General features: G+C 42.9%; 3 gene segments (V, D, J or C); all 3 read left to right on the top strand.

Annotated features, from left to right (window-relative positions):
* The first annotated feature begins 8,307 nt into the window (after positions 1-8,307).
* On the top strand, positions 8,308-9,694 carry LOC108318612. The segment is given in 2 exon segments: positions 8,308-8,369; positions 8,747-9,694. Coding segments are annotated over 2 exon segments (381 nt in total).
* An 11,907-nt stretch (positions 9,695-21,601) lies between these two features.
* Positions 21,602-22,164, top strand: LOC108318615. The segment is given in 2 exon segments: positions 21,602-21,717; positions 21,842-22,164. Coding segments are annotated over 2 exon segments (378 nt in total).
* A 3,300-nt stretch (positions 22,165-25,464) lies between these two features.
* LOC119466722 lies at positions 25,465-25,959 on the top strand. The segment is given in 2 exon segments: positions 25,465-25,553; positions 25,650-25,959. Coding segments are annotated over 2 exon segments (399 nt in total).
* Positions 25,960-26,010: the final 51 nt, after the last annotated feature.

Raw genomic sequence — 26,010 nt, 5'->3', positions numbered from 1 at the left:
AACACAACGGAGTGAAAAGCTGGGAACCATACAGAGAAGATCTCTGGGAGATGGCATATCTGAGAGTCCTGATGATAATGGCAAAAACTTTCAGAAGCAATGAAACACATTAGTCTGTAGATTGAAAAATCAATAGTACTTATTCAGGCTAATCACGATGATACTCATATTATATTATTCTATTCATAATTATAGTAAAATTGCAGAACCAAAGACAAAGACAAAGAGAAAATCTCAAACGCATCCAGAAAAAAAGTGGCTCCCTGTATACAGAGGGACAATAATAAGGCCTTCATCTAACTTTTCCTCAGGACACATGGAGGCTAGAATGAGAAAGGAGACCCCTTCCTCTTAAGCTTCTAAGGCCACTTTCCCTTAAGCCCTCTACATTGCATTTCAAAAGGAGAAGTTAAAAGTCAGCCAGAGGAGGTCAGTGGAAGGACCGGTTGGTACCCCCGGCCAGGTTAAGTATTAAACCCCTGCTGCTAACCGCAATCCTACCTATAGATCATGGACACGGTATGGAGGAATTTTTCCCGGAAGGCATTGTTGTTGCTCAACTGCTCAGACCCCCACCTAGTCACGTCCCGCGTGCTCTTGATCCTCTGACATGTGCACCTCTCAGACTGTGAGTCTTTAAAAGGGCCAAGGTTTTCTTTGTCAGGGACCTCAGTTGAGGCATCTGCCTACCGTAACTCCTGGCCAAATAGAATTACCACTTCCTTCCCTGTTCGGTGTTTGAGAGGTTTATTTGCGGCTGCTTCTGCTTCAGAAGACAATAGAATTACAAATTTAAATGCTAAAAAAAAAAAAAAAAGCATTCAATCAAGCATTCAATATCCAGTGATGGTATGCTTACAAAATAAAGGCAAAGTGAAAACTTTTCTTGTTTAAAGTAAAGAGAAATTATTTGCAGACATGCTTTACAAAAAATTCAAGAGGAAATTCTTCAGAATCAGAGGAAATAACAGCAGATAGTAACTTAGATCACAGGAAGAAATGAAGACCTCAAAAATAGCAAAGAAACATGAAAGAAGCTAGAATCAACTAAACGAAGTGTCCATTTCAATTTGCAGGAGGCTGTAGTCCAGGGAAAACCAAACCACGGTGATAGCTGTCAAAATGCCAGTTACCTTGGTTGGGATAAAGGAGCCCCTGTTGAAGGGAAGGTTTATGACAGAAGAATCTGGAGAAGTTGAAATATTCTACCATTTCATCTGGATGCAGAATATACATAAAACTTTATTCAGTTGCACATTTAACATTTCTACACTATGTGTTTAATATCAATTAAGAACTTTTAAAAGAGCAAATCTGAACTCTATCAAACAAATATGAACCAAGAGATAAGAATCATCAAAATATTTATGGAAACTCAACTGTATAAAGGAGACTTGAAAAATGCACTGGAGAAGTATTAAGAAACAAGAAATCTGTTAGAGAAGATAAAAGGAAATACTTAAATTTCTTTCAACTAGGCACCATTAATTTTATGCCTGTTGGCTTCCCTCCAGACAGAGAAGATATTTAAGTTATTTTGCTCATAGGCCAGTTCCCCAAGGCTCTTTCCATATAAATGCACCCACCAGGGGATTTGCATACCGTCCCCCAGGGAGTACTTTCCCTTGTGAGTCTAAGATAAAAGCTCAGCTCTAACCCTGGTTTGACTGATCAGGACTCCTTAGTTCCTTCACCTTCTCACAATGAGGTTTCTTACTCAGCTCTGGGGCTGCTAATGCTCTGGGTCCCTGGTAAGAAAAGACGGAGATGAGAGGGGAGAATGGGGTGAAAAGGGGAGCTCTGAGGGCCCCACTGCCTCCCATGTGTGTTCTGTCCATGTGTTAGATGTGCACATCTTGTGCTCTAGGATGGAGCATGTGATGTTTAGATCCGTGAGAGTGAGGAAAAGTCCAGAAGAACCAAGGACCTGAGCTCAAGGGAATAATCTGATTTAGAAAGAGAAAGAGGATGTAAGAGAATTCTGTACGCCCTTTTGTGCCTTGCATCCTTTGGGTTCTTTTGTGAAATTAAATATGTTTGGCCTATGAATCAAAATTACAAAAACATTGTATAGACTGAAATAAACAACAAATGAACAACTATGAAAATGACACATAAAGTTTGCTGTGTGTAACCTTGTATATCTCTCTCATTATTTCAAGATCCTGTGGGGATATTGTGGTGATCAAGACTCCACTCTATTGACCCATCACCCCTAGAGAGCTGGCCTATGCAGGTCCAGTTGAAACCGCCTTTGCAAAATTATGACAGATAGTGAAAGAGGTCTAACTAATCAACTCCATCTTACTTCTAGCCTCCAAACTGTCCTTGTTCATTCTTGGTTGTAGGCTGAACTAACTTTGGGAGAAACTTAGCTTATAGTTTAAACAAAGACAGTAACAGTCCTTTCCCAAAGCAGACCTCCTTCTTGTCTAGGGACTAGATTGCCTTTGTAGGACTAACATTAGCCACAAGATTAGAAATTAGGGTTTAGGAGTCATGCGGCTGGAGGCTACGAGATTCTGACCCTTCCTAAACTGCTCCCAAGATCAGTGCTTGAGATATTTTGCAGACCCTGCACTTCAGCTGGAACCATCGAGATCAGTAAACTGGCTGATCTGATATTGTGGGGCCCTCAACCCAGGAACTGATTCAGCACGAGAAGACAGTTACAAAATCCCCTTGATTTCATCTCTGACCAATCAGCATTCCTGGCTCACTGGGTCCCCCACCCACCAAGTTATCCTTAAAAACTCTGCTTCCCGAATGCTCGGGGAGACTGATTTGAGTAATAATAAAACTCCAGGCTCCTGCACAGCCGGCTCTGTGTAAATTACTCTTTCTTTATTGCAATTCCGCTGTCTTGATGAATTGGCTCTGTCTAGGCAGAGGGCCAAGTGAACCCCTTGGGTAGTTATATAGGCAGAGGCTCCTGGTTAGTAATGGCACTGCCTACTTGAGTCAGATCCTGCTGGGGCCAGGGAAGCCTCCACATCTCCTATTCTATTTGGTTTCCAACTGGTTTTCTGGGGCCCCAGACAGGTTCAGTGGCAGCAAGAGGGGCAGGAACAGACTTTATGCTTAAAATCAACAGGGTGGAGGCTGAAGATGCTGGCATTTGTTATTACATGCAGCGTACACATATCCTTCCCATGGTGGTACAGCCCCAAACACAAACCTTTCTGCTGGGGTGACCCAGCTGCCCACATGCACTGCTTCTCTGCGGAGCAGCTCAGCAGGGTCTCTGAGTCTGTGTAAGAGAAAGATGCTGGGGAACCAGGAAATAATTTCTTGCTGAAGACACTGGACAATGTGTGTGTCAGCTACACTGCAGATACCAGCAGTTTATGTCCCTGTCACCTGTAACAGCCTTGGCTCTCATAAGTAATAAGAGACAAGGAGGGAGCAAGTGTCCTGTGAGTAAAGAAGCAGAGTGGAAGGGAGAGGAGAATGAAAGCACCTCCCAACTCTGCCTGCCTTGCATACATTAGTTAATTAAACATAATCAGCAAAATAGCCAGACCACTGACACATGTTGAATATATCTTGGGGTTTAACAGCTTTTGCTATATTTTATGATGTTTCATTATATTTATATTTATGTTTGTTTATTTATTTATTTATTTATTTATTTTTGAGACAGAGTCTCACTCTGTCACCCAGGCTGGAGCATGTTGAGACAATCTCGGCTCACTGCAACCTTCGCCTCCCAGGTTCAAGCGATTCTCCTGCCTCAGCCTCCTGAGTAGCTGGGATTACAGGCACACAACACCACGCTGTGTTTTTAATAGAGACGGGGTTTCACCACGTGGGCCAGACTGGGCTCAAACTCCTGACCTCAGGTGATTCGCCCACCTCGGCCTCTCAAAGTTCTGGGATTATAGGTGTAAGCAGCCATGCCCAGCCTCGTTATAATTAAAATAAATATTTTTCCTTTCTAACTTCTTCTACTTCCCACTTAATTCCCACTCCATAAGGTACTGGATACAGCATTGTATACTAGTTATTCTCAGAGGGGTTGGCTGGGGGAAATCAGTAAAAAATTTTGGCTTTTGAGTGTCAAGCTGGTATGGTAACTTCATAGCAGATACAAGATCCTAATGCTAAACCTCTGATTAGGCTCAATTACTTCTTGCTGATAGGAAGAAACAGTTCTTGAAATTTCAACTTCTGGTTTTGAAAATAAAGAGCACATACTAAAAAATGTACACATGGAATTTTTCCATACACGACTGGGAAAGTACAGAATGGTATAAAGTTTTTCATTTCCCAGAGTTAAGAATTTAAGATTAGGCAGACTGCTGGGCTATGAGCATGAGGGAATGCAGCTTCAATTAAACTCTCTTGGCCTATGGTGGGTAGAGATGTGGATGGTGGTGGGATTGGCAGTTCATTATGTGGACCCAGAAGGAGGGCTGATGTGTTTCTTGTGAAGAACCACAGAGTTGAAGTCACCGCTCCCAGGTTCCCGGGGTGGAGCCAACACCTCTACAAGTTTCATGGGAAAGTGGTGCCTTGAGAAGGGCTTTAGGTCTGTAATCACCAAAGGTTGCACTAGTGAAGTCCCTGTCACTCAGTCCTAGTCAACCCAACAGAGCTGAGGAGAAGGAGCTTCTGAGCTCATTCTGCCCCTAGAGGAGGTCTAGCAGAGACCTCTGGTTGGGTCTGGAGATGTCACAGGCACTGACATTCTGAGCAGAAGACCCAGCAGGGCCTACACCAGCAGGGTGGCAGTGGGGATGGAGACCGAAGTTCATGATTCAGGCAGGTATTCGGGATGCTCTGTGCAGCCTTGGGGATTGGGGGAACATGGTGAGTCTGTGGGACTTTTATGTCTTTCTAGCCCAGCAACCCCAGCCAGCCTGATGACTCAGACCTCAGCAAATATCCTGTGGAGAACACGGGCCATGTAGAGATGCTGTCCTGTGCAACTCCTGAGGCTCAGCTGCATTCTCTTTCCCAGGAGAGTTCCTCTGCCTGTGCCAACTCAGGGCTTGTGTCCACATGCAAACTTGGCAGATACAGCAGGAGGACGAAAAGTCAGGTGAGCGTCAGCTCAATGACAAAGGGTATTTATTGTCCTGGAATGTAAATCATCTACTCCCCTTTCACTACTTTCTGAAGTAAATATTATGTAACTTTAGCCTTTTTATTCTTTTAAATTTTTCATAAATTTTGCAGCGGTTGTTTTGGACTTTCCATTCTTATATCACTCATTGTACCCGGGAACAAAGGTTCCTTTCATTTCTTTACTGAAATAAGGTTTTAGAGATGACTATGTTAGTACTATGTAGTCATCATAAGAAAAATGTTTTCAAATGATAAATGAATGCATTTTTTTTACAATTAGTGGTTTGTACATGAATATGAATCTGATTTCTACATTCTGTTAGTAATGGTATAGAAAATATTTGCTTTCAGTATTGTCTGTTTAAAGGTGTGCTTTAAGAATATTTTAATATTCTTTAATACTGAGTATGCCAGTTCTGTGTCATGGCTTGGTAGGAATAAAGTAAAATGATGTTTGAATCAACAGGATAAAATCATCCTTTTATTGATTTTGATTAAGAACGTTGCGTTAGAGATGATTTTCTATTCCAAGATAACGGATTCCATGGCAAGTGAGATTACATTTATATTCTTAACCAGACAGACCAAATTTAAAAGGAAAAAGTGGTTTATAGCAAGTGGTTTGTAGCACATGAAATAAATGACAATTCTTCAGGGTATATTTTTACACATATTAACAAAGAGGGCACACAAATCCAATAAAAATTCTGACCATTTTGCTATCACAGTCACCAGTTGGGAGCCTGGAGACACTGTACATCCTCCTGTGAGCAGGACACCCACTGGGACCCTGCACAGTGTGCTGGCCCCAAAAACAAACCTCATAAGGAAGCTCAGCTTCTCAGTGCAGCGTAAGCAGCTGAAGTTTTAGGGGATGCATCCCCAGCAGTCAGACTCAGTAGGTGATGGCTGGAGAGCCTTTGAAGAAGAGGCCGTGGATCCTTACTTGTAGGCATGGGCTCCTCTTCTGTGTGAACAGGGCCAGGGCCCTTCAGGATGCCTCCCAGAGCCTATTCCTTCCTCCCCAACTTAGGGCGCTTGGGCCCCACAGACTGTTTAGCGAGTGGCTGCCACATCATTTTTGGAGCAGCCACTGAAGTTTCTTGCTGTCCACATGGCCATAGGGATGCTAAGTTATGGTACTGGGAGAGGACACTAGTGTCCTCACCTGCTGCCACAAAGTCTTTCAGGACATTTCTTCCTGCCTTTGCCAAGTGGCCTCACTCTCACCAACCATCAGGAGGATGTAAAACAGTGGGTACTGCATGATTTTTGGCTTTTGAGCACGTGAAAGCTCATGGGAGGCTCACATATGTACAGCCTATAATAATATCATTGCTATTTTGACTTTCCTTTTCTCCCAATGCTCTGAGCAGTTACCCACTCTGCTCATCCCCTTTCAGACTTTTCTGTTGTGAAACTGCTAACGCAGGTTTTTCTTTCTGTATGTGTGCTCATCACATTCCCGGTTTTAAGGATCAAATGTTTTGAGTGTAATTTGCTTTTCTTTTACTAGTATTTCAGAGCGACATCCCAGGTGACTGATTTAAAAACTTCTCTGCTAAAATGCATGAATACGGCTGTAATTTGGGGGCTATAAATTTATTTCTATTTGAAAATAGAAGCTATAAATGTATTTTGAACTAAAAGATAACATTGCATATGTAAATTTATGAGATTCCCTTTTTTGATTCTTAGAAATTTAGATATACTATGTTTTCCTTCAGTTCAAAATATTTCCGTAGTTTCTATTTTTGTTTCTTCTTTGTCTCAGTTTTATTTAGCAGTGTGTTACTTAGTGTTTAAATATTTGGATATTTTTCTAACTTTCTTTACCCGCTTTCTAATACAATTCCTTTGGTTTCTGAGAATTTGTTTTGTATGGTTTAAATTCATTTAATTTCCTTAAAATATCTTGGGTCCCAAAATATAATCTTAGAAAATGTTTTGAAAAGATCCTGGAATGGGCTGCATGGTGGAGCATTCTCTAAGTGGCGATGATGTCTGCATGCTTGATGGTGTTGTCTGTGTCTGCACTGGCCCATGTGGCCAGGCTGTTTGCAGTGCAGGTTAAACCTGCTGCAGAGACCTTTCCTGCCTTGGGTCCTGCTACTAAAATCTGGCCAATTTCCATGTCACCTGGCAGGTGGGCCAGACCTGCATTCCAAGATGTGTTCTGTGTAGCCTCCAGAACCCAAAAAGGCCTATTAGGGGCTCTGTTCTTTTCAAGACAAAGCTACTCATTAAACACACTGGAATGGAATAGGCATTCTTTTCTCCTGAACTCTGAGTCTCTCTGTCTCAGTGCTGAGACTGCACCACATCCAGGCTGGGAGAGACTCAGGTCTCACTTCTGAGTTGACAAGAACCTGGAAGTCCTAACAGGACCTGATTCCACATGACCTAGGAGACCGTGTGGAAGTTTCCCTGAACACCACTCAGAAAAAACATAATGCAAAACTGCCTTGTTGATTCTGTGTCATTATCCTAGGAAATTCTTCCTTTAAGAGAGCCTTCTAGTCAGTCTGGTATATGTGGGATGATTATGATGGAATTTATTGAACAACTGGTCACCAGGAATTCTATATTCACTACCTGAGGCATAAAATTTGTTCCCTCTTTCCTGTTACTCAAGCTGAGCTCTTGGCTCTAAATGTAGGAGATTCACATCATTCTTCCTGTGAGGCCTTTGGAGAGAGTGCTCATATGGGGCTCACGTGCCAGGAGCAAGGGGAGGGCAGATTCCAACACTTGCATCAGACATTCTTGAACAGTTATCCTGGAAGCAGCAGATACCAGACAACTCTTGAACTGGCTCAAGGCTGTTTTTTATTTGTGGGTTTTCTGTCCAGCAGTGCTTATGGGGATGGGGCTGTTTCCTTCTCTAGATTAGCTGAGTAGGAGCTCAGTAGGGTGGCATTCACCTCCCAGAGGTGCATCACAGAGGCACATTTCCACATAGTCAGGGTCCTTGTGCTTTCTTAGAGTCATGCCTTACACAGTGTGTCCCTGTCCAAGGTCCCATCTTTCCCTGTCAGATTCCCATTTCCTTGACTACAGTTAGACTTGACTTGATCGCCACTTGTTCACAAGAAAGACACCCTCCCCCGAGTTGGCTTTTTCCACTCCACTGCACCCATCAGGGGATTTGCATATTGCCCCCTAGGGAACGCCTTCCCTTGTGAGTCTGAGATAAAAGCTCAGCTCTAACCTTGCCTTGACTGATCAGGACTCCTCAGTTCTCCTCACAATGAGGCTCCCTGCTCAGCTCCTGGGACTGCTCATGCTCTGGGTCCCTGGTAAGCACAGAAGGAGATGAGGGAGGAGAATGGGGTGGGAAAGTGAGCTCTGGGGTCCCCACATCCTCCCATGTCAATTCTTACCATGTGTTACTGGCTTATGATCTATGCTTCAAGAAAGGGAATTAGATATTTTTTTCTTGATAATTAGAAACCACCTAAAAGAAACAATGACCAGTGCTCTCATTAAGATTTTAAAAAGCATAAAACCCTCTTGTGCCTTATAAATATTGTGTTCATCCTGGAATGTTTATTGTTTATGGTATAAATGAATTTTTTTTAAAAAAAAGACTAACGAGATGAATGACATAAGAGAAATCATAAAATTTACTAACAGTGTTTATATATAACCTTGTACTTTTCTCTCATAATTTCAGGATCCAGTGGGGATATTGTGATGACCCAGACTCCACTCTCCCTGCCCGTCACCCCTGGACAGCCGGCCTCCATCTCCTGCAGGTCTAATCAGAGCCTCCTGCATAGTAATGGAAACACCTATTTGTCTTGGTTTCTGCAGAAACCAGGCCAGTCTCCACAGCTCCTGATCTATAGGGTTTCCAACCGGGCCTCTGGACTTCCCGACAGGTTCAGTGGCAGTGGGTCAGTCACTGATTTCACACTGAAAATCAGCAGGGTAGAGGCTGAGGATATTGGAGTTTATTACTGCATGCAAGCTACACAAACTCCTCCCACAGTGCTACATCCTTGAACAAATACCTCCCTGCCTGGTTGGTCCAGCTGTCCACAAGTTCTGCTTGTCTGGGGAGGAGCTGAGCAGTGTCTCTGAGTCTGCAGAAGAGAAGGCTGTTGGAACCAGCCATCACAGGGTAGGGTTTGCTGCTGCGGATGCTGCAGCACCTCAGATCCCACCTCAGATCCCACAGGCCTGTCAGTTGCCACAGTCTGGTGAAGGCATTGGCAGGAGAAGTCATGGGTCACACATGAAATAAAACAGCTATGAAGAAGGGAGAGTGAATGAAAACCCACATCCTCACCCTCTCTGTCTTGCCCACATTTGTCAAGTACATGCAGCTGTCAGAATAACCAGACCATGGATGCAGCTGAGTGACAACACAAGTGGAACACATATGGGAAATGACCAACTTGGGGTTTTTTACATACACTATGACACTTAGTCATATTGGGAAATTCATAGTTGCCTATCTTCCAAATTCTGCTCTCTGACTCCCACTAAACCCTCCTCTCCAGTGTCTTACAGGAGAAAACATTCTACACCAGCTGTCTGCAGGGGAGTATGACCAAGAACACTTAGTAAAAATGTTTGATGTTGGATGACTCCGATAGACTTTGTAAACTCATGGCAGGTATGAGATCAAACGATTGATTACTCTCAATAATTATTTACCAAGGGAAAAGACAGGTTTTACAATTCTAAAAGTGGCCTTTGAAAAAAACTGCATAAATACAAATATAGAAAATATAAAGTTTATTTCAAGTACAGAATCAACCATTCAGAATTATGTAAGATTTTTAGTTCTCTTCCAAATTCCAAAAGTTTTGAAAGTATTAGGCTAAGTACTATTTTAGAGTAGAAATGTATTAGTATGTTTTCATAAGAAAAGTTTTCAAAGAATACAGAAATGCATTCTTTTCACATGATTACATCATAACCTGAAAATCAATCTGAATTCTGTATTCTAGTTTTAAATGCATGGAGCATCTATGCTTTTCAGAGATTTTATTAAATATAGTGTTCTAAATGAAACTGAACCTAATAGTGAGTCATGTGAGCTACATGTCATAACATTGTGTCATGGATAAAAAACAATGACTGAATCAACAGAAGAAGATTCGCTTCAGGCTAAGGATATAAGGTATACTTGAGATGATTGTTTACTCCAAGATAACAGATTCCATAGTACATACAATAAAAATTCCACAGTTTCATTTCTGTTAGGTTTAAAAATTGTATGGCAATACTTTTGTAGATATCAATCACACTGGAGCCATCAAATGAAAAAAAAAGTGACACAGTATGTTTTTAAAATTACTAACAAATGCATCACTTAGCTTAAAAGGCATTATACAGAATGCAGTTAAAGAACACAAAGTGTGGCAGGGCACTGTGGCTCATGCCTGTAATCCCAGCACTTTGGGAGGATGATGCAGGCAGATCCCTTAAGATCAGAAATTCAAGATCAATCTGGTCAACATGGTGAAACTCTGTCTCTACTAAAAATACAAAAATTAGCCAGGCATGGTGGCATGTACCTCTAATCCCAGTCAGTCTGTCTGGAGGCTAAGGCAGGCGAATCACTGTAACTCAGAATGTGGAGGTTGCAGTGAGCCAAGATTTAGCCATCTCACTTCAGCCTGGGCAACAGAGCAAGACTCTGTCTCAAACAAAAATAATAAATAATAAGATACAAAGTGTAAGTAGTCTGACCTGGAGCTAAGCAATATTATTGTCACCTTCAGCCCTAATGTGAGTGACATAATCTAAGGAGCTTGAATTTCTATTTTGCTATGAGACATAGTTAGTCTCAACCAATTCAAGGTGGTTAGATATATTTAACAAAAAGAAAAACCGAAAAAAAAAAAAGAAAGAAACAACTTATACAATGCTGATGTAGCAAAGGGCTACACTCTCCAAACAAAATGGTGAAGGGTAAACAATCCCCTAAACCTGAGAGAAAATACACGGAGACCCAGAATTGGCTGGTACAAAGAAGCCTCTAGCTGTGGTTGACTAGGTGGGACAAGGTTCTGTGTCTGTGCCATGACAGTGCAGAGGCAGGCAGGTGACCTTGGTGGTGTCGGTGGCTCTGCTCCATGAGGTCACTCAGGTGGGCTGAGGCCACAACCACCCTGAGTGCACAGCTCTCCTCCTTCCTGACAGTCACTGCCCCCACGCCCATCCTCGGCAGCATGAGTGGAACAGAGTGAAGGGAAAGCTGTTTTCTTCTAAAGATCCAAAAAACTTGAACTTTCAAATAGAGATAAATGTTCTTTTTGCCTCAAGCACACATTTGAGAAACCTTCCATTGAGCTGACCTGATGATAAACCCACATATTTTGTTTGTTTTAACCTGAAAATGTATTTACAGGGTTCTTGGAAATAAATTTTTGACTATAAAATTATATTTATAGCAGCTTATTTCAAGTTGTTATTTACTGTTTGATAATTACTCCTAAAATGTTGTTGATTTTTTTAAAAAGCTATCCGTTGCACTAACTGTCCTTCACTGAAAACAATTTGTCTTTTTAACCTCCCCAGACTCCTTTTAAGCTCTTAAGCTGTTAAGTCAATTTATTATTTATGATGAATTTATTTATGTATTTATTTTTGCTATCAGAAGTAGAAATCCTGTATGTGGATATGTCAAAGATCTGCCTTTACATGGCAAACAGACCCCCTAATACACAAGAGTGCTAAGTTCTTAGAAACCCTGGGAAAGGAGAGGGCTAGCGTGGCATTATCATCTCGGAGCTACTAAGGCAAGAATGGCGTGCAACAACTGGAACATCTGGGAGGAGCCACCAGTGTGTGGAGTTGTGGGGAAGCTGCTCTGTGCTCTGAGACTGAAAGCTCAGCCTTGCCTCTCACCACTGCCTTGACTGTGTCGCCATCTGCTGTGAAGTGAATGGTGTCTTCTAAATTCGTACTGAAGCCCTAATTGCTGAAAAGTGTAAGGCATGAAACAGGGGATTATATGCATCTTCCCAACACCAACATGATGTTTGCAGTTTTCCCGTCCTTTTCTGGGATTTGGCTGAGAAGATGCTGACTGCTCTAGCCAGATTCCTGTCAGAGGATGCATTTGGAAGGTTAATAAAAAAAGCTTTAGGTAGTTAGTGCTGGATTCCAGGGAGGGTACTAGGGTGATGGATCTGGATTCCCAGCATGGGGGATGCCAGAGCGGATCCCAGAAAAGTCTACAGGTGTGAGAAGAAAGGAAATAGATCTCAGACCTGTGGCCCCAGCCTTAGGAACCTGAGAGTAGGGACCATTTATCATAAAACAAGGGGCAAAGGAGAAGCTGGGTGATCTTTGAGGTTTGGGGAGATGAAGGCTATGTTCCAGGTAGAAGATGATGGAGGATGCCCAACAGTGGGTGGTGGGGTGGAGGTGGGTGAGGGGTCATATTTGGAATACACTTAGGGTCTGGGATCTTTGGCTCCACTTCTGTTTGTTGTGAGGTGCCCAGTGCAATGTGCTCTCCACACAGAACACATGAGTAGTCTTCATTTTTTCATTATTTTTTTCACATTGAAGATTTCTCTCTGCCTCTTAGTGCTCAGGAAGAAGACTTTTTGTTTTCTCTTAGGATTCTTTTACTAAGCAAGATTTTGCCTCTCCTGCACATTTCCCTTTCCTGATTTTTCCTCTTCTTTGACAGAAGATGGCCCGGGCACTTCACTACTGAGTCACAAACTCTTACCCAAAGCCCTCAGTCTAGTGTTGCTGTCTTCCTTCATGCTATTTTTGTTTGCTTCCTTGTAATAATCTTAGCAATAAAGTAATCACTTTTTATTCATAGCTATTAAAGATGTTATCTTTGTTAGTTACAGTGGTTGCTTCAGAATGATAAATGGACTTTCAAAATGATGTTAAGAGATCCAAATCCATGTGATTCAGAAGTTGCCTGAAGCTCCATCTAGCATGGGTGCCAGTGTCTCTCCCAGAATGCTCCATGCAGCTGAACACCCAGAGTCCCTCTGTGCTGTCATGTCACGCATTGCCTTCTGTAAATGAGATATTCTAATAAAAATCCTGGTGGATGCTATTTGAGCCAGCACCCACATAATTCCTATGAAAGCTGAGGGCTACAGGCCCCTGAAGTCAGACACAGGTCTCTAGACTCACAGGTCATGACTGTCCTCTGTAGACACAGCTTCTTCCCAGATGGCTGAGGGTTGTCATTGGCCGTGTCCTTCCTTGTGCATGACAACAGGAGGCAGAGCAGGTCTGTAAGCAGCCCTGCAAGCCAGGTTCTCCACAAGCTCTCCTGTGTGGGTCCTTCTTACCTGGACATAGGTATATATACCAAAAATGAAACTATAAGCTCCCTAGCCAACTAAATGAACTTCTCCTCTGAGCCAAGAACATACTAAAATCAACCTAAAATACAAGTACAGGTGGTATACCCGAGCAAGTTGAAGAAAGAGCCACACTCTAAGATTGAAACAGGAGTCCTTTATTTGCTGGTGACTGAGAGATGGCTAAGCTCAAATTCTCTCTGCCCAAAGAAGGGGCTTTTGCTTTCTTTTATACCTTGCTTAAAGGAGGGGAGAGGGAGCCTAGCTAAAGCAGAGTTTACAGAAGCAGAGCAAGCAAAAGGTTAAAAGGATAAGCTACTACAGGAAGATAACAGTTGTAAATGTGGGTACATTCCATGGAGCTGCTGATACCATTGGCAAACGCATCACAGGTGCAGCTGGTACAGCTTAACTCGGTATCTTATCAGTAAGGATATTCCTGGGTCTGTTTGGAGTCAGCCTAACCCAGTTACGTGCTCAGGGGAAGGGAAAAGAAAACGGGGGGGGGGGGGCAAGTGAAGAAGCTTAAATGGAGTCTGTCCATCTCAAAAAGCTAAGAAAGTGGTTAGGCTAACAAAGGGTAGGTTATTACATTTTCCACTTATGTTTTTGGGGAATCAAATTGTTGATTCCTCAGCTATAACAAGGGGGTTTTATTGAGTTCTGAGATACATAAGCTTGACAGAAGCTATGTGCTGTTTTATAAAATTAAGGAACCAATTTAGCATATAAGGTCCAAAGATTAACCCCAACAGAAGGAGAAGCAGGGGTCCCGCTAACCCAGTTATCAGCATAGTTAGCCATGGATTCCAGTTAAACATGTCTTGGTACCATGGGGGTGTTATTTTCCCACTCCTGTTGGCATTTATCTAAATTCCCCTGAACTCTTTGAAGAGTGTCATTTATTACTCCAGACTGGTTAGCATAAAAACAACATCTCTCCCAAAGCAGCACATAAACCTCCTTGGCTGAGGAACAGTAGATCTAAGCCTCAGCAGTTTTGGAGAGCCACTTCAGCTAGGGATTCTACCTGGGCATTAACATATTAATAGTTGATTGGAGATTTCTTAAGTCAGAGTCTACTTGAGATAGGGACACTAGTCCAGTTTCTCCTCGGACTAGAGTGGCAACGCTGATTGCTGCTGACCCAGCCACACTAAGGCCAGCCAGAAGGGGCACCAGGAGTGGGATGCCCCAGCGGAACCTGGAGTGCAGTTTGGGGGGAGCAATGAGTTGTTGTCCTTCCAGCCCACTGTACACATAGACCTGGGGAAGCACATGGACCAACAAGCACAGGAGAGGTCCACGTTCAGTTCCACTGATGCAGCGGGTGAGGCCTGAGGTGCAGGCTAACCAGGTATTGTTTGGTGCCTGGTAGGAGACTGAGGCACTTAGAGAAGTAAGCAGAGACCGATTACAGGTAGCCTGAAAGGGAGAAGCAGATAGTTTATACCCACTGCTGATTAGGCAGGTGGCGTTTCCTGCAATGTCGCCCAGTGTAAGGGAATGTGGAAGCAAATGCATCCCAGGTGCAGCTAGTACAGCTTAACTCAGTATCTTATCAATAAGGACATTCATGGGTCTGTTTGGAGTCAGTCTAACCCAGCTACGTGCTCAGAGGAAGGGAAGAGAAAACAAGGGGGCAAGTGAAGAAGCTAAAATGGAGTCTGTCCAGCTCAAGAGGCTAAGAAAGCGATTAGGCTAACAAAGGGTAGGTTGTCACACAGACCATGATGGGGATGGATGACCAGATATGCCTTAAGTTACCCTCCTCCCTTTGAAATTCAGGCACAACTGACCAGCTTTTAATATTAAAACAGAGTCCTTGAGACTGGTGAAACAAACCCTTTGTAGCAATAAGATACTAACATGACAGATACCAGGCCCTAGGAGAAAAAGTATTTTCCCCAAGATATTTTTATTTAATATATTTTAAAATGCTTCTGCTTCTTGTGGAAAAGATCCACATTCTATAGAGAATCCTACCTCTTTGAAAAGTCTCTGTCCTGACCCAGAGAGATTTAACTAAGAGTCTGGCACCTTTTTTTTTTTTGGAGACAGAGTTTTGCTCTTGTTACCCAGGCTGGAGTGCAATGGCGCCATCTCGGCTCACCGCAACCTCTGCCTCCTGGGTTCAAGCAATTCTCCTGCCTCAGCCTCCTGAGTAGCTGGGACTACAGGCACGTGCCACCATGCCCAGCTAATTTTTTGTAGTTTTAGTAGAGACGGGGTTTCACCATGTTGACCAGGATGGTCTTGATCTCTTGACCTCGTGATCCACCCTCCTCGGCCTCCCAAAATGTTGGGATTACAGGCGTGAGCCACTGCGCCTGGCCAAGTCTGGCACCTTTTAAGCCTGTTAAGAACATCTATTGTCTCTGGAGCCTGCTACCTAAAGGCTTCATCTTCACGATAAAACCTTGGCTCCACAACTCTTTTTCTTAACCCAGAAACTTCCTTCTCTTGATTACAGGTCATTAGATAAACACTTTCAACCACCTATGAAATCTTTGAATACACCTATGACCTGGAAGTTCTTAACACCCACCCTCCTTTGGTCTGTCCTGCCTTTTCATATCAAACCAATGTACAGCTTATACATATTGATTGATATCTTATGTCTTCATAAAATGCATAAAACCAAGCTGTATCCCAACAATCTTGGGCACATGTTCTCAAGACTTTCTGAGGCTGTTTCACTGATTTGTCTTTAACTTTGATCAAATAAATTTCTAAATTGATTGAGACTCGTCTCTGATACTCATTGTTTTACAAGTATCACTGGATACATTTAGGGAAGTAAAGAGATTTATGACCTTGAGAAAAGGAGGAATCTGGGATGTGGGGAGAGAGAGAAAGAGAGAGAGGGAGATTGTGAGGTATGTGCAGTACTAACACTGAGACCTGGTTCTATAATGGTGTAGTACCGAGTATCATTCCCCTATAATGAGGTTTCATTCCAAGAAGGCTATGCATGCATCTTATTTGGGAAAAGGGCTTTTGCAGGTATAAACTAGGGAGCTTGAAACAGAGATGATCTTAATCAAGTGGGCCCCAGATGTGATCACAAGTATCCTGAGAAAAAAAGACATAGAGAGACACTTAACATAAACCGAAGTGGGGAAGGCAATGTGAACACAGAGTCAGAGATTGCAGTGATGTGACCACAGCCAAGGAGTGTAGGAAAAGTGGGCCGGGGCAGACCTGTGGAGCTGTGCTACTTATAGCTAAATGATTATAAGCTTGCTTTGTTTTTTATACACTGAGATTTGTGCCACGGATCAAATATTGAATTAAGAAAACTCCAAACTATCATGCAGTAAAATAAAAGCAGAGATCAAGCGGTAACAGGAGGCCTATGGTAAAGGCCATCTGAGAGCGCTTTATAAACGTGGAATGCTGTGGTGTGGTTGCAAGGCAGCAAAGACTGCTTTGGTCCCCCGATCTCTTTCCAACATAGGGTCTGCGTGAAGGTCCATAAAGAGGGCTTGTGCAAGAACTCTGGGAAAGAATGCAACTTCTGCTCACAAGACTCAGGAGGTCTTTGCAGGTGGGAGCTTGCAAGGTCAGAAAGCCTTGCAGGGCAGAGATAACTGGAACGCCACAGATTCTGCCTATGTTCTCAGAATATAGAGTCATTCTGATTGCTCTGTGTCCACAATGCTCAGGAGATAAAAGCCCCTTGATGCATTGTGTGTGGTCAAATCTTATGGTGCCTTACCTGCAGTGCCTCTTGGCTGATGCACCTGGTTAGACTATGGGTGGTAAAAACTCAGCGTCCTTAGTTAGCATTTCTTAGAAGAACCACATTTTCTATTGAATGCTGCAGACACATGCTCTCCTCCACCACTAACTTCTTTTTCAACCCCCCTCCTCACAGCCTGCAAGATTAACAAGATAATGCACCCAATAAATGCATGTGGAGCCCAGAGCTCAGTGCCAATGCGGATCACCCCTGGACCCATGCTGTGAACTTCTACTCTTGTCCCTGTCTTATTTCTTTTCTCACTACCTCATCACCACTGGGACACGACACAGGACATGCACGTACAGGGTTGGGCTGGTTCCCAACAATGGAAAGCTGAAGCCACTGGGAGCTGGAAGAACTAAATCAGACTCCCCCCTAGAGCTTCTGAAGGAGCCAGACTTGATGACTCCAAGATCTCAGCCCAGTGAAATTGATTCTGGACTTCTGGTCTCCAGAGCTATGAGAGATGCTATTCCTGTTGTTTTGAGCTATCACAGTTTTTGAGAACTTGTTACAGTACCCCAGGACACTAACATAAATGGGGCTTAGGGAAAATCTAGACTAAAGGTGCTTTGTTGATTTGCAATCTCCTTCCTTAAATTTCTAATACTAGAAATAAATAGATTGGTGGAAAATTTTGTGATTGAAGAAATGTACATAAATACTACGGTGTACAGAGAGGCATCTGCTAGTTATAAGATAAATATAGATAATTTTAGTTGAAATGATATGTGACTAGTAATATTTCACATAACATTCTGAGTTATTCAAGGCAGCATAAAAAGTGCATTAGATTCTCTTCTCATGTATGTGCGTGTGTCTATCTATAGATGTATGTACAGCTCATGGTGCATCAGCTGGTACAACCCTCAGGACACGACTTCTTGTCCACAGTGCCCCATTTCACACAAGAGGAAACTGTTCATGAGAGCACATGGCTGATTTATGGCTGATTTGCATAAAAGTCACTTGATCAGCAGTTTTTGAAGCTGAAGTTGGAATCTAGGACTTCCTGACCTTAACTATGCTCCTTCCACAGAGCCACATTCATTCCATAGAGGAACCCACAACCTATAAAACCAGAGACGAGACAAAGCTAGAGATGCAGGGTGGATTTCTTAACACAAGGTCAGTGCTACCTCTGCTCCTCATCACGCCGACACTCAGCTTAAACTCAGGCCCTTCTACAGTTTTGTCTACAAAGGTCAACTTGCTCAAAACCTTTACAAACTTTTTTTTATATACAGAAGAAACTTTTTTTATATGCAGCAGCAACGTCAAGTCTTGCATGTCCCTGACCACATTTCGTCTTCTCTGCCATCCCCATCTCTCTGACTCAGTCCTTGCTTCTCAGATTGTGTCTTGTACAGCTAATTTCCCTTCGAATGTTAAAACAGCAAACCCATAGCCCCTCCTCTTCTCATGTGATGTGAGAGATGACCTCGAGGCTCTCAGATACCAAGACTGTAGAAGACCTAACCCAGAGATTGACTTCACAGACTTTCTACATAGGAAGAATTCTGGGTCTACCTTTCCTCGTAGAAAAATGTTCTCTGATTCTTGTCAAAATTGACAGCAAAAGATGACAACATAGAACTGTTTGGGAGAACAGAGGACAGTGATACACTCAGGGAAGTAACAGACACCCCTCCCCTTGCATTGGTTTCCTGTTGCTGCTGTAGCAAATTACCACAACCTTACTGGCTCCACATAACACACGTGTATTATATTACCTTTCTGGAGGTCAGAAGTCTCGATGAAGTAAAATCAAGAAGTAATAAGGCTGTATTCATTCTGGAGGCTTCAGGAGAGAGAATCCAATCTCCAGCTTTCCATCTTTCAGATGTTCCCATATTCCTGGCTCCATGGGCCCTTCCTATGTCATTCCAGCATTCCTCTCCATTGTCCCAAATCCATTCTGGCAATGATGCTACTCCCTCTCTATTATAAGAACCTTTGTGATTATGCTGGTCTCATCCAGATAATTCAGAATACTTTCCTGACCTCCAAATTATTATCCATGTCTGCCAAGTTATTTTTGACATATTCATAAGTAATATTCATAGATTCCAGATATTAGAACAATGATGTCTTTAGGGAAGTGCATTATTCATTCCACAAACAATTCTCATCATCCCCACAATGGCCTTGCCCTAAGGTAGAATAAAAATGTCATAAGGCAGATTTATGAGGCAATAGACCTAGAAAAAACCTTGAGACTCCAGGATTCTCTGATGTGTGGATCTCAGATTCTGGGGCGATTCTGATTCTCTGCTCTGAGTGGACTCCATGGTGTGCAGCCATTTGTGGAAGGCTTCTTTGATTTTGTGACCTAGAAAAAATGGATCTCTGCTAAAAGAAAATCTAAGGAAGGCTAGCAAAGGGAATTTAAATATTTCTTAAATTTTCTGAATTTTCTTATGCATTAACACATGAGAAGTGGCAGTAATTCAAACCAAGATGTCTTCCAAGAATGAGGATTTTTCAAATGTTTAAGGTGGGGTCCCCCCAGTGAGAAGGATGACAAAGATTTTCATGCGGGCAGTGTATTTACAACTTGCAGGAAATAAGCAAGTGAGCAAGGGAGGGGAGGAGGAACAGTGAAACATCTCTCAGCAAGGAGCCACCTCTGAGGATAACAAGAGCTCAAGCCCACACAGAGACACAGGAAAAAATGCTTCTGTTTTTCTACCTGAGAGGTGAGGGAGCTGGGGTATATCTACACCTCTCATGGAATTACTGATTGATAGCGGTCCTAGAGGTTGTTAATTTTAGGCAATAAGGTCTGCCACATTTGTAGGCAGAGCTGCCTTCCCCAGGTTCAGTGAGAGCAGTGAGGGGCAAACAGAGCCACAGAGAGTCAGCTGAAGTACAATGAATAGAAACACCAAGGTGTAGTAACAATGACTGCTAAAATTACACAGAAAGAAAAAAGTGCATTTGAATCCAGAGATGTATCTCTCTGAATCTGGTCATCTGGATCTTGGCAGGCTGTTTGGTAGCCATTTCCCTAAAATTCAGTCCTTGGAGAAGCAGGAGGAGGTTTGTGCACAGGCAGCACTATCTTGGTCTGGCTACTCCTAGTTGTGCATGAGAAATACTCCCTGAAGTCCCTGGGCGTCAGTCCACTGATACTGATGCAATTGGCTGCACTGCCCCTGCTGCTGAAGCAGGCCAACATGACCCGGGCAAGGGCAGCTGTGTGAGGTATTGAGGTTCAAATCAGTGCTTAAGGTTTATCTGGATTCAAAATATTTTTTTCGTCTATGTGGGCAGCGGCATGGCAGGAGATAGAGACTCTCTCTAACTGGATGTGAAACAGGGAGGCTGGCATCTGGGTCAGGATGATGTCCTCACTCACTGCTGAAGAGTAAAAGAGGAAAGGGTTACTGATGGTGCACAGCAAGAACATGCACTGAGCAGCAGCCGCCCTCACTAAGGAGAGAGGGTTCACTGACCCGACCTTTCCCCATGGCCTCCCCCTCACCTGCTCTCCAGAAAGACAGGCTATGGGGCTGATGCACCTGAGACCCCAGAAACAGAATGGTGCAGAGTGGAGCTCAGAGCATTACCCAGAAAATGTGGCCTTTCTCATCCTGCTTTGAAACAATTGATTATTTGAGCCTAGATTGATTGAGGGCTTCAAGTGGTTCCTAATCCAGCCTCCTAAAGTTAGTGAGTAGAATAGAGATTTTAATTGAAATAATCAGACTTGGCATTACTAGTCAGCCCTCCATGCTGGTGACCATAAGAAAACATACCCAAATGCAGGAAAAAGGATAGAATATAAGGATCCTTATGCCAAGAATCAGATGCAACCCATTTAGCCCTGGGTTTAAAGAGACCCATAGCTCTGGATAACGGCAGAATTATGGGTGGCGTAAGTATCATCTTTGTGCATCTTCAGCTAACCGCTTTTTCTTATAGTGTTAAGGACAGTGGCTAAAGTTTTTTAGCAAATTCTATTGAATTTATTAAACGCACTTCTGATGAAGCCTTATTTCCATTTAATAAACAAACATTTTAACACTGACAGACATTGTTAGTATAGCACTAAATACTTTTGCACTCATCAAATTCATTTGAGAGAGACGTTGTTATACAGCAGTAAACACAGAGTCATCAGATTCCTTAGAGAGAAACTGAAATTTATGACAGCCCCACATTCTACAACTTTATTATGAATTTTCTGCCAAAAATGATGCTTTCCTATACCTAATACAAGTATAAAATACATTATTTAATCTAGCCTTAGGTTAATTTAAAATTTTGAACTTTCACTCCAAAAATATGTTCTGTATCCATATGGCCACCAAAGAAAAGTATATTTTCTCAAGGTAAGTCTGTGCTGCCCTGATCTGACCTGGGACCCAGGGGACACTGCCCCTGTGCTGAGTTACTGAGATAGGCCAGCCCTGCAGCTGTGCCCAGCCCGCCCCATCCCCTGCTGATTTGCATGTCCTAGAACACAGCCCCCTGCCCTGAAGACTTCTTAATAGGCTGGTCACACCCTGTGCAGGAGTCAGTCCCAGTCAGGACACAGCATGGACATGAGGGTCCCCGCTCAGCTCCTGGGGCTCCTGCTGCTCTGGCTCCCAGGTAAGAAAGGAGGATACTAGAAATTCACTCAGCCCAGTGTGCTCAGTACTGCTGGAACTACAGGGAAGTCCTCTGATAACATGATTAATAGTATGAATATTTGTTTTTATGTTTCCAATCTCAGGTACCAGATGTGATATCCAGATGACCCAGTCTCCATCCTTTCTGTCTGCATCTGTAGGAGACAGAGTCACCATCACTTGCCGGGCGAGTCAGGGCATTAGCAGTTGTTTAGCCTGGTATCAGCAGAAACCAGGGAAAACTCCTAGGCTCCTGATCTATGCTGCATCTAGTTTGCAAACTGGGATTCCCTCTCGGTTCAGTGGCAGTGGATCTGGGACAGAATACACTCTCACCATCAGCAGCCTGCAGCCTGATGATTTTGCCACTTATTACTGTCAACAAGCTTATAGTACTCCTCCCACAGTGTTACAAGTCATAACATAAACCACCAAGGAAGCAGATGTGTGAGGCAGGGCTGCCCCAGATGCTTCTCCTGGTGCTCTATCTGCTGAGAGCATTTCTCATACTCAGTCAGGTTTTGTGAAAGTCATTGGGAGATTATCACAGAGCGGGTCATGGAGGCTTCTTTGAACCCTAAGCCTCTTCCGCCCTCATCCACAGCAGAAAAGATGTGACAGTGCTTGCCTTGTCTTGATTCAATAAAAAAGAGAGATACATTCAGTTGAGAAGTCTGTATAATGAGATAATTGAAATTCATACAGCAAAAGAGTAGCTACTCTCGGTATTCCAAGGAGAAATTGTTGAAGTTGAATAAATTGGAGTCTAAAAGACAGTTTTTTTGAAGCCTACAGTATGTTATTCATGAAGCATGTACTAGAGATAGGGGATTCTCAGGTGCTCCTCCAGAAGCCAGAGTGCAGCTCCCTCTGTTGGTATGTACCGAGTACCTGTGTGATGATCCTCAGATCTGTTTGCGAAACCCAGGGTCGGGGGTGCTGATGCTCTCAGCTGTCTGCAGCACCTCTCTAGGTGATTCTTCCATCCACACCTAACTCCACGTGTTTTACTTCAGGTGTCAGTGTACATGAATCCACCACTCTGACTTCCAAATCTCATGGAAGGGCCCCTCATTGAGCAACTCTAAAGAAACCAGAGAGAGAAAAGGGGTTTTGGGAAATGTGCTTCCAAAAGTGATAGTAATGATGGGGAATTGACAGCTGACAGGCAAGTAAGGTGACTCTTTCCATAAGTCTCAAAAGTTTGCCAGTTAAAAATTGTCCCAGAATACATTTAAATGTGCTTTCAAGTGTTACAAGCAAGTTTGGGATCACAGCAAGGAAACTTTATTATGTCACAGATAAAATTGGAAAATCAGGAAATTGTATGAAATATACAATGAGGTTGTGTGTGATTGTTCAAGCCTGTAATTCTGTGATAATTAATACTGAGTGTCAACCTGCTAAGATTGAAGGATGTAAGTATTGTTCCTGGCTGTGTCTGCGAGGGTGTTGCTAAAGGAGAGTAATATTTGAGTCAGTGGGCTGGGGAAGGCAGACCCACCCTTAATTTGGATGGACACAATCCAATCAACTGCCAGCACGACTAGACTACAAGCAGGCAGAAAAATGTGAAAAAAGAGCAAGGAGCGTCAGTCGAGTCCCAAAATGGAAGAACATGGAGTCTGATGTTTGAGGGCAGGAAGTGTCCAGAATTGGAGAAAGATGTAGGCTGGGAGGCTAGGCCAGTCTCTTCTTTTCACTTTCTGCCTGCTTTATATTTGCTGGTAGTGGATTAGATTATGCCCACCAGATTAAAGGTGGATCTGCCTTCCCCAGCCCACTGACTCCAATGTTTTTCTCTTTTGGCAGCACCCTCACAGACACTCCCATGATCAATACTTTGTATCCTTCAATTCTATCAAGTTGACGCTCAGCATTAACCATCACACTTCCATTTATATGCATATATATACATCAAGATATATATATATATATATTTTTTCTTGATGACTCATTTATTTTATTTTAGTTCATTTATTTGCCCTGGGTTTCCTGTACTCCCCTCTTTCCACTCCCCTGTGAAGGACATATAACCATTTGGACCTCACTATGTATTTTGGTAACCAATCTCTTGTGATTTTTTTCTTCTGCATTTTAAAGAATTTTTTTTTCTTACCTCCTTCTCCTATTATTTGTGTTTTTATGATTTATCTTAGAGTACAAATAGGAAGTTTCCCTCTTTTCCTCTAAACAAGTAAGTTCCTCAAAATTCAGTCCCTTGGATAAGCAGCAGGAGGGTGTATGCAGAGGCTTTGCCACAGTAATTTGATCACTCCTAGTTAAGCATCAGTAATAGTTCCTAGAACCCCAGACTGCAGCCCACTGATGCTGATTTCCTTCAGTCCACTTCCTCTGCTACTGAACCAGGCTGAGATGCCTTGGCCCCTGTTAAAGATGTGAGATATAATGGGTGCAAATCTGTGTTCAGTTTTGTCCAAATCCAAGTGATTTCTCCATATACATGGACATTTGCTGGATAAGAGATGGAGACACTCTGTCCTGGATGTGAGACAGGAGGCGGGCATCTGGGTTAGGGTGACGTTCCCTCACTGCTGAAGAGTAAAAGAGGAAGGTGGCATTGATAGTGCAAGGCAGGGACATGCCTTGAGCAGCAGCTGCCCTCACTAGAAGAGAGGATTCACTGTCCTGGTCTTTCCCAAGGTCTCCTCCTCACCTGCTTTTCAGGAGCAGCTCCTAAGCTCCTAGGAACATGCTGGTGGGGAGTGCAGCTCAGAGCATTACTTAGGGGATATGATCTTGCTCTTTTTTATTATAAAGACAATTAATCCCTGGATAATTTCAAGTTTATCCTAACCCATGCTTTTATAAGTGGAGGAAGAAACAAGTGACTTTTTAATTTTTTTAATCATCAGATCTGGCATCACTAGTTAACCCTTTATGCTGATGAATCCTGGGAAGAAATAACCAATGACAGAAAAGGTAATAGAATATGGAGGTCCCTAAACCAAAAATAAGATGCATTCCATAAAATCCCTGGCATTAAAGAGGTCCATAGGTTTGAATAATGGTAGATCTGTGAGCCATACACACTTTGAGGAGACAGAGTATCATCTTTATGTATCTTCAGGGAATTGCTTGAACACATAGTGATAATAATAATGGATTAAAGTCATCCCAAAATACTTGCAAATATATTTAGCATTATCTTGAGAAATTTCCTTTTTTAAAAAAGTGAAGAAACACTTTCACACTCACAAAAATGTTGTATCAAGATCAAGCATGGAAATTATTTATATTTTTTATATTAAAAAAAATGCTGTAAACATACCACAAAGTATCCTGTTCCCTTTCAGATCATATTGAATACCTAATATCACACGCTCTAAAACTCTACTGTGAGTTTCCTGCAGAGAAGAATATTCTCCCAAATAATCCCCATACACCAATGGAGTACATTATTTCATCAGGTACTCAGCAGTATTTCAAATTTTGAGAAGTATCAAAAAACACGCTTTGTTATAAAATGGTCCCCAGGAAGAAACACATTATTTACAGACAAATCTATGCTGTCCTGGTTTGACCTGGGAGCTTCGGGACACTGCCCCTGTGCTGAGTTATGGAGATGAGCCAGCCCTGCAGCTATGCCCAGTCAGCTTCATCCACTGCTGATTTGCATGTTCTCAGAGCACAGCCCTCAGCCCTGAAGACTTCTTAATAAGCTGGTCACACTCTGTGCAGAAGTCAGTCCCAGTCAGGACACAGCATGGACATGAGGGTTTCTGCTTGGCTCCTGGGGCTCCTGCTGCTCTGGCTCCCAGGAAAGAAAGGGAACATTAGGAATTTACTCAGACAGTGTGCTAAGCACTACCTATCTCTTCAGGGAGGGCTTCTTATAACATGATTGATTGTGTAGATGTTTGTTTTTATGTTTTCAATCTGAGGTACTAGATGTGACATCCAGATGACACAGTCTCTATCCTTCCTGTCTGCATCTGTAGGAGATAGAGTCACTGTCACTTGCCATGCGAGTCAGGGAATTAGCAATGAATTACCCTGGTATCAGCAGAAACCAGGGAAAGCCCCTACACTCTTGATCTATGCTGCAACCAAATTGCAGTCGGGAATCCCATCTCAGTTCAGTGGCAGTGGATCTGGGACAGATTTCACTCTCACCATCGGCAGCCTGCAGCCTGATGATTTTGCCACTTATGACTGTCACCAGGATGACAGTTACCCTCCACAGTGTTGCAGGCCATAACAATAACCACCCAGTGAAGCAGATGTGTGAGGCTGGGCTGCCCCAGCTGCT

Source organism: Cebus imitator, unplaced genomic scaffold, assembly GCF_001604975.1.
Source record: "Cebus imitator isolate Cc_AM_T3 unplaced genomic scaffold, Cebus_imitator-1.0 Scaffold222, whole genome shotgun sequence".
Lineage (NCBI taxonomy): Eukaryota > Metazoa > Chordata > Mammalia > Primates > Cebidae > Cebus > Cebus imitator.
Note: the sequence above shows the minus strand (reverse complement) of the source record. Positions and strands in the feature narration are given on the sequence as shown.